At 33.4% G+C, this 9791-nt stretch overlaps 1 protein-coding gene and 1 long non-coding RNA gene across 4 annotated transcripts in view; both read left to right on the forward strand.

Annotated features, from left to right (window-relative positions):
• ahcy (adenosylhomocysteinase) overlaps positions 1-3785 on the forward strand; it is a 31517-nt gene extending 27732 nt beyond the window's left edge. For all 3 annotated transcript variants that reach the window (NM_001442102.1, XM_087255201.1, NM_199218.2), the window contains 3 exon segments: positions 1159-1276; positions 2679-2873; positions 3143-3785. In NM_001442102.1, the coding sequence (NP_001429031.1) occupies positions 1159-1276; positions 2679-2873; positions 3143-3274 (445 nt within the window). In that variant the 3' untranslated portion in view covers positions 3275-3785.
• The window catches only part of LOC147843665 (uncharacterized), a 628067-nt gene that overhangs the window by 536114 nt on the left and 82162 nt on the right, over positions 1-9791 (forward strand). The window lies entirely within an intron of this gene.

The following is a 9791-nucleotide window of genomic DNA, read 5'->3' on the forward strand; positions in this document are numbered from 1 at the left end:
ATTGTTATTAAAGTTATTTGAGTCATTGCAGAGATGTATGGATGCAGTCCTCCAAGCTCATGGGAGTTAAACACAATATTAATTCTTTGTCCACTGCAGCATGACTTTATATTCTATACTGGACATTATTTCAGTTAAGTGACAAGACTTTAGTCTGAGCAAAGTCAGACCTTACTGTCCTAATAAAAAAAACGGGGCATGATCATATTTTATTTTGGTAAAGTAAGCGTAATCTAGAGGCTTATGCCTTTCATATAAGCCACTTCTGATACCAAATGGATAAAACTTGGATTTAGTAGTTTATGCTTTATGACGGACAGTTTAACCAACGAATCACCTTTTGTCTTTTTGACATAACAGCAAGCAATCGTACGTTCACAAACAACTATGCAACAATATTTTTATTGATCTGTCAGCAAAACATAAAGGAAATCAGTAGGACGTGTAGACACAGACCAAGATGAACATCACAGCGGTTTTTTTTTTTTTTTTTTTTTTTTTTGTGCAATCAGACTTGTTTTCAGGTGGACTGGTTAAAATCGGTGCACACTTGACTTGGCTGAAATGTTTCCAAAAAAAACTTTGCCATATGCTTCAAACATTTAGCCACAGGTCAGCCGGCAGTGCTTGGCGTGACGTCTGAGGCTGGACTTTACAAAGTTAAACTCTGAGTTGACTTCGTCTGACATTTCAGTCAACTTCTGAGTTAAAGTTTAGGCTCTGAGTTGGTTGAACCTCCTATTTGAAACGGGGCTCCAGTTCTTCATCATCATGTGCGTTTTCTGAAAGCATACACATCTGAAGCACATGCACACACAGGCGAGTACATCGTGTATCTCTTAAGCATCTTATTGCACTTAAACTGTCAGTTGCACAAAATCAAACAAGTTCACATAAACATGGTCATTATGTCTGTGAATGTAAACAGATGGGAAAAATTCACATTCGTATTAGATCTAATAGGTCTCCTTTAATGTTGGTACCATATGGGTGACCATCGGTTTAGATTAGTGTTCTATGTGGTTTGCTTTAGGTTTTACTTTTGTTCTGAAGGCTGCTGGAAAATGGTACTTTGACTTGAAATGTTGCTTGTGTTTTGTTTGATCTATCTGGCAATGTAAACTATGCGTTTATTTATTGTTTGTGTGTGTTTTACAGACACTTTGAGCACATGAAGGATGACTCCATCGTCTGTAACATTGGCCATTTTGACTGTGAGATCGACATGAAGTGGCTTAATGAACACGCAGCAAAGAAAATCAACATCAAACCTCAGGTACAAGGTTGATAATAAACTGCACTGACAGGGGAACCTTTTTACATGTTATTTCACTCACTCACTCACTCACTAAGAATTCAACAGGATTTGTCTAAAAATGGTACATTTTAAAAAAAAATAATCAATTATTATTTGTTTATATTAATATTTTTTTTTATTTTTTGTTTATTTTATATTAATATTTGTTTGGTTATTTATTTTATATTATTATTTATCAGTTTGATTGTTTTATATAAATATTAATTTGTTTATTTGTTTATTTAGTTAATTTTTGTGTTTTATGTTTATTTGTTTGTTCATTTTATATAAATATTTGTTTATTTTATATTAATATTTATTTGTTTTAATTAATATTTGTGTTGTTTATTTGGTTATTTATTTTATTTCGATATTTGTTTAATATTTATTTGTTTTTTGAACTAATATTTATTTGGTTATTTTAAATCAATATTTGGTTATTTTGTTAATATTTTTTATTTTATATCATTTTTTATTGATTGATTTGTTCATTTTATATTAATGTTTGTTTTATATTAATATTTTTGTGTTCATATTATATTAATATTTGTTTATTTATTTTGTTTGAATATTTGTTTATAATGATATTTTTGTTTTATTGGGTTATTTTATATTTTGTTTATTTATTTGGTTATTTTATATTATTATTTATTTGTTTATTTATTTGGTTATTTTATATTAATATTTATTTGTGTATATTTATTTGCTTATTTTATGTTGTCGTTGTTGTTATTATTTATTTGTTTATTATTTGGTTATTTTATATTAATATTTGTATTTATTTGGTTATTTTATATTAATATTAATTTGTTTATTTCAGTATTTTATATTAATATTTATTTGGTTATTTATTTGGTTATTTTATATTTTTATTTATTTGTGTATATTTTTTTGGTTATTTTATGTTGTTGTTGTTGTTGTTGTTATTATTATTATTATTATTATTTGTTTATTTATTTATTTGGTTATTTTATATTAATATTTGTTTATTTTATTATAATATTGTGTTTATTTTATATAATATTTATTTGTTTTTTATATTAATATTTATTTGTGTTTTTATTATATTAATATTTATTTGTTTATTTTCATATGTCACCGATACTTTACGATTTAAAAAGCAGATACTTTCAAAAAAATTCCTATACTTCCTAAATTAGCACAACATTCAGCGCAGAAATGGTGTTAAAATGGTTTTCCATTGAAGAAACTCATGACTACGGTTGAATTTGAGGACGTTTAAAACGGTGTTAGGCTATATAGAGTATAAAGATTTACTTGCTTTGGACTGGTGCTGTACCTCTCCTTTTGTTTTGCTCAAGAGGCAACATTACACACTATTTTGAAAGTGTAAGAATCTTATGGGACTTTGTCTTTACAGGTTGACCGTTACCGCATGAAAAATGGCCGTCACATCATTGTTTTGGCCGAGGGGCGTCTGGTGAACCTAGGATGTGCCATGGGCCATCCCAGCTTCGTGATGAGCAACTCCTTCACCAACCAGGTCCTTGCTCAGATCGAGCTGTGGAAAAACAACAGCAAATACCCACTGGGGGTTTACTTTCTGCCAAAGAAGGTGCGCTATCCTTATGTAGACTCATTGTTACCATTTACAAATGCTGTCAGAGTGTCCATTATTATCTATGAATATCCTAAAGTCCATAACAGATGATTTGTTTTAGATTTGCATGAGTTTGTAATTTATATATGTGGGTTGTTGACGTGATGTCACTCATTACAAACATGAATATGATTAGTATTGACACTACAAGTATCAAACATCACCTAGTCATCTGTCATCTAGCCATTTAAACATTTCTGATGGTGTCCTTTCTGCACATGTAGCTGGATGAGGAGGTTGCTGCCGCACACTTGGACAAGCTCGGCGTCAAACTGACCAAACTGACAGAGAAGCAAGCCAAATACTTGGGTCTGCCCTCCGAAGGTCCCTTCAAACCGGACCACTACCGCTACTGAGTAGCTTTGAGCAACAGCAGCTTCAGCTGTGGATCAGGACAGACTGCACCATCATGGGCTATCATGCCAGTTACTTGTACAGCTCTAGTGTTGCTTCAATCGTGTCTCTCCCTGTCATTGAGTGCCTGCGAGCTTCACCAACGCCTTTTATTGCATTGATATCAAGAGCAGTGTTAATCTGTGAGCACACGCTCTCTTTCGCATTCCCTGTTTTACAAAACGGTTGTGTTAAATCACAAAATTCTTCCATTCGCTCGGTTTTTTCAATCCCGCTCTGTAATGTAATTAATGTTTCGGCTCTTCCATGTCTTACTCTGAAGTGATTTCCAGTTTGTCAGGTAACTGAATTCAGATTTTTGGCCCTGCTTACGTTTATAAATCCATGAGAAGTTAATGGACATAAAGAAAGTGTGATTTTTCTGTTAGCAGGCTGTGAGTCTGGGTAGCTTGTCCTGTTTTATTACATCCACTTATGAAGACCTGATAAAATAAATGTGGTATTTGACTGTAACATGCTTTTGTTTCATTTTTCAGCACATCAGTTTCCATCTGTTTCCAACTTGAAATGAAGGAAATCCTGAATGCGGATTAGGTGCGTTTCCTTCATGTTGTTAGAGTGGCTGACTATTATTGGTAACCTAGCAACCAACAGTAAACAAGGCAAGCATAATTAAATCACGTGGTTGTTAAGGCTGATTTATACTTCTGCATCAAGCGCACGCGTATGGTCCGGCTTAGCCTTCGTACAGTCGCATAGCGCTCACTATGGCTGACGTGCACCTCTCAATGTCGTAACGACGCTTAGCGCAATCTCTGGGATTGCTCTGCTTAGTATCAGTGACAAGTGTGGGCGGTGCTGAAAGCCACGAGCCTATTGGAGCGAGTGTTTACAAGTGTCGAGTACAGTAAAGGAGCTCTAGATGGAAACTTGTTTTGTCTTTACCTTATAATTAAAGAGGTTCCTGCCTCTGGATGAGCGAGTTTTAGCTACTTGTACATTGAGGTAGCGTTCAGAAATAAAACACCCGCAAAGAAACTCAACACAGAGGAAAACCTACTGCCAACTAGTGTTTTGGAGGTGTTATAGCAGAGCAACACAAACAGCATGCAGAAGTTGATATGAAGAGTTCAGATGCAAAAGCCTCCAAGTGCAGTCTAAAATTTTCTTTGAAAATCAACATTTTTCTTAGCCTCTTTTGTTTATGTTGAGATATTTTACTTTAAAACCAGGAAAAGGACTTGCGCTTTGCCATAAATTTGATATTACTGAACACACACAGAAGCCTGATATAAATGCTCATTTTAGAGGAAATTTTCAGATGGCGTATAATCAAGTTTTTGCATCTAAACTCTTCATATGCAAGAGTGCTCACAAGGCGTACATCGTGGGTCACGCCCATCACTCCAAGCAAAAGTATAAACCAGTCTTAATGTTCACTATATAAGTGTATATGGCAAATGTTTCCATCTCGCATTAAGCACGCATTATTTATTCTCATTGTTTGCAAATCAAGGGATTTTTGTTTGGAATTTTGCCGATTTTCATCACTTCTTTTTCATGCCATTGTGCTTTAACAGTGATGGAAACCCAGCTAGTAAGTGTAAATCAATATTGCTGTCGCTTGGGTATTTGAATTCAATCCTACCATGGTTTAAAAGCAATGTAAGGATTGTTTTTGCCGATAGATTCTGGCTTTTGCTAGTTACTCGTTTGTTATTCTGACTTCAGAACTTGAGAAATTCGAGTGTCAGAAGTGTGAGAGATTTAAAAAGTCAATTCCAAGACAAACTTTGATCTCTGACCTTTTTATTTGTAATTCTAAGGCTAAAATATGGAAGCAAAATGGTCAATTAGGAGAATTAATCCGACAATAGGGTTTATGTACAGAGTGTTTTTCAGCTGTAAACTTGCAGTGAAAGCTTAATGTGATTATTTCATACGGTTCCTTTTAAAGCATCGACTTTTAATGTAATCAAAATACAATCACTTAAATATACTTAAGCATTCATTTAGTTGTTCAAGCATAAAAAGAGATGAGAGACCGTGTAACTGCTAGCACCGTTAGTAGCAGGAGGCTACTGCAGAAACTCCATTGAAAATACTGGGGTAAAATAAATTTCCATATTATAAAGCGATAACAGGGAAAAATGAAATCGAGCACTGTGCTTCTTGCCTGGTCTGAGACCCACTTTATAACATATCAGGCTTATTTTTAAAGAAAACGGGTCTTAAACGTGCCGATTTTGTAATGGAAAGCCAATGGGCTGACTGTCTGAAAAAGCTGAAGTACAATTGCAAGAAGTAAATTTAAATGGGATGATCTAAATTCTGAAGCAGAAGGGGAACGTTGCTGGTGTAGTTGTTGTTGTTGTATCATTCAGGACTGTGCAAGAGCAGGTTTGAGGCTAAATCTGCTGGACGTCAGCCCACCAGAATTGGGATTGCTCAGGTAAAAAGTCTTACATGATCGATTCTAAAATGAACAAAAACATTTTTATTAGTTCTGTCTTTGGAATTTACACAGACTGGAAGTGTGAGACTTTAAATGGACATTCATTAACCAACCAATTGCAGTGATTTTGCTGTTTATTCAAACTCTTTAATAATAATAACAACAAGAAGAAGAAGAATTGCCTTTAACTGAAGTTAACCTGAAATATGATAAACTAAAATTGTGCTTCATTTAATTGATATCTTGAAAATCTGGAAACAGGTTGACTTGGGGAAAGTGATGACTAAAGCACAGAACCGGCAAAGGCAAAAACATGAAAATGATAGCCATAATAGTATTTAGTTATTCATATTGCACTGGTAGCTGCATGACAACCACCTTAAGGAATACTTCAGAAAGGATCTAATTATTTGTCATTTAATAATCTGAGAACTTAAAGAGTAGACAACATAATTCCTTAACTGTTCATATATTAGTATATGGTTTGGCTTTATAATCCACCATTTTCCCTTTGCATTTTTTCCTTCATAATTGTAATGTCAGAATAATGTGGTTTGTTAATGTTTATTTCTGGTTTTCTCCTTGGCAAGTCATTCTTGTGGCTTTTTAACAATGATATTGCATGAGTGGCAGCTTACCCAAATTTCTTACCCATTTTCTTAAAAAAAATTCACCATTTTAATGCAAATTAATGCCATTTAAAATATCTAATTGAAAAAGAAATGTTCTACAGATTCATAATAAACCAGAAATGATCACATAATTAATTTTGGCACACAGTGCTGATCTCAATTTATCATTAAAGGTGCAGTAGGTGGTCTGCCAAAATGCTACCCATTAGCATTATATCTTTGAAAACACAGTCCCTCCCTTGCCGTCCAAAGCCACGCTTCCTGAAATCATGAACACACACCTTAACCCTTTGACTGCCCCTCTACCAAACAGCTGACCATGTTTAAACTGTTTTAATTAACGGCTTAAACACAGCATTGTTGGTTTACAAAAAAAATCAAACAAATATAATCATGTTGCACTACTACACTTGATTTTGGTTTTATTGTAAAAAAACAAACAAACAAACAAGAAAACATGTTAAATAAGAACCTGGATTATTTTATGGCATACTTAAAAAAAAAAAAAAAAGTGATTTTGGTTTTCAAAAATGTTTTGTTTTGAATATTTTTTTAATAAATTGGTCTCGTACTTCATAACCTTTTAGCTGATGAGCAATATGGTTTCTGGAAAAATAGATCAACATCTCTGGCGTTAACAGAAACTATTGAGGAAATTACTAATAAGATAAAAAGGAGAAGTTAGTAGGGAATTTTTATAGACTTAAAGAAGGCATTTGATACAATAAATCATAATATATTGGTAAATAAATGAGAAAGGTATGGTATTAGAGGAGTAGCCTTGACCTATAAGCAGCTATTTAAAAAATGGGCAACAGTTCGTGGAAATTGGCTTTTGGCGTTGTGGATGACTATAAATCATGTCTAAATGTAAATTGTGGCATACTACACGGATCAGTTTTAGGCCCAATATTGTTTATAATTTACATTTATTGATATTTTAAGATATCAGAGTTAAGTAGAATTTATTTGCTGATGATACAAGTATTTTTTCGTTTTGGAGATAATTTGGTGTAGCTCGTAAAGCGCATGGCAACATCTTTTGACACTATCAATCAAGAATCTGGTTCGAATCCAGCAACCGATAAACTCATTCTTCTTTATCCCCCCACTACATATCAGATTTTGCCTACGCTTCATCACGAGGAACACAAGTTGGAATCATTGTTAAGTCTGTATTATGTTAAGCGCATTTGAGCATCACATTATTTGCACATTTAATGAAATGTTTCTGATTCACGTATGAAAATTCGTCTTCAGATGGCGCCTTTACAGCAATGTGCCTGCAGTCGATCGCTCAGATTAGATTGGGAAAACCGGCGATCGCTGCAAATTGCGCTTAAATGTTTGGCTGGTCAACTGCATGGTATGGAAACCTTATATACCTGCTAGACATGCGGATGATCTCGTCCCATACAGCCAATAATATCCAGCTGCAGGCCCGCAGAACCACACACGTTTTAGGCACACACAATCTAGGACACACGATTTAGGCAAACCATATATGGTAACTAAATCTTTACCATTATCGCCACCTATTGAATTTCACAAATATGGTTTCCCATTTCAGTCATTATTATTATTATTATTATATCGTAACGATCATTTTAACATCTCTGCAGTTTCTGAACTCAAATTATGTAAATAAAAATAATTGGTTAAATACTTTTCTGACTTTATTCATGTGTCCACATAAACAAAGAAAACATTATAGACCGTCTAATTGTTGGATTAAGTGTAATAAACTAATTCAGGATCTTAATATAATCATACTTGGTTAAAATCACTTTGTTATAAAATATAAAAAGCAAACAATAATATGTCACTTTAAAAAATTTTCCTACTAGTTAATCATTATTTTAAACTATATATATTTATATATATATATATATATATTTACTTATGATTTTTTATTATTAATAGTTAATTTGTTCCTATTGCTAAATTTTGGTTTAAAAACAATTTATTGCTTACTATAAATTACTACAGTATTAAATGTGGGAAATCATTAATTAAAAGGTTATTAGAAAATTAAGCTAATAAACACTATTAAATAGCTTGAGTAAATATTAATATACTGTTATACATTTGTTACATGTAAAACGATTTTTATTACATATAATGTAGTATTGCCTATCTTTACTTGCTATTATTTTAAATTAAACCTGTCCAAATTAGATCGTTCAGCAAGGCCAGCAAACGAGTATCTGCCATATTATTGTCAGATGAATGACTGATCAGCTATAATGACTGATTAAAAACTGTTCTGTCTTATATTGAATGGCGATCGGAAACTATGCTCCCCATTCGGCTGTCTCGATCGTAATATTCGTGAAATAAAGTAAACACTATTGTTTATTGTGTACAATATTTATTAATCATATATATCAAAATATATCGATGACAATGTTCAAAAAGACGTTAATAACATTAACATCCATCATTACCATGTATGGTTTGCCTAGATTGTGTGTCCTAGATTGTGTGTGCCTAAAACGTGTGTGGTTCTGCGGGCCTGCAGCTGGATATATACAGCTGCCATTGCATGGCTCAAAGATACTTTGTAGTGTGCAATTTAACACAATTGCCTCTAGGAGTCGCCTATGGAAATAAAACAAACACACAAGAATTGCACGTACACCAGACATGAAGTTAGTGTGGACCAACGCACATTCTCACGTTCATTTCATCGTTAATAAATCCAAACGTGAGCGTGAAACCTGGCGTACGCAAAGTTTTTGTGCGAGCGCAGCATTGATACATGAGGCCCCTGTTGATTGTGGAGTTGTTTAATGATCTCTGCTGAGATCTTGAGGAATTACATTTTTATTGTGTAATTTGTTTTATTTGTATTAATTATTATTTTATTCAGAGCTTTATTCTCAGTTGATTTCATCTTTGGTTTGGCTGTGTGTTTTTTTATGTTTTTCTTTTCTTCAGTGATTCTGCTGTTAACAGTTGTTCATCAATAATTCTCAATCCTCCTTCAATTAGACACATAATTATCTCAACTTCATTGCTGTCTGAGTGTTCAACCCTCTGTAGTGAGGACACTAGTGATGATTTTACTCTGGGATTTGGGGGGTTAAATGTGTTCGATGAAAAATACAGACTGTGGAATGTATTTTTAACAAATATTCTATAAACTGAATTTACAAATGTTACAAACAGTAGATTACTGGCAAACACAGCTGCCGGTATTTTACCGTAAAATCAAGAAGAAAAACAGCAAAATGCTGTAAAACGTTTTTTGTGTCACCATGGTGGAGGATAGTAGCATCTGGGTGCAAGTCTGAGATAACCTAAGAGTATTTGATGTTACGCTGCATCTTCTTTTGTTTAAAATCATGGAATGTTTTAGAAAAAAAAATGCATTGTGTTAGCTAGCGACATTAGGAGTTAAATGCTATCCAATTTTTTTTCTTGGTGGGG

Source organism: Danio rerio, chromosome 6 (assembly GCF_052040795.2).
Source record: "Danio rerio strain M-AB ecotype USA chromosome 6, GRCz13ab, whole genome shotgun sequence".
Classification (NCBI taxonomy): Eukaryota; Metazoa; Chordata; class Actinopteri; order Cypriniformes; family Danionidae; genus Danio; species Danio rerio.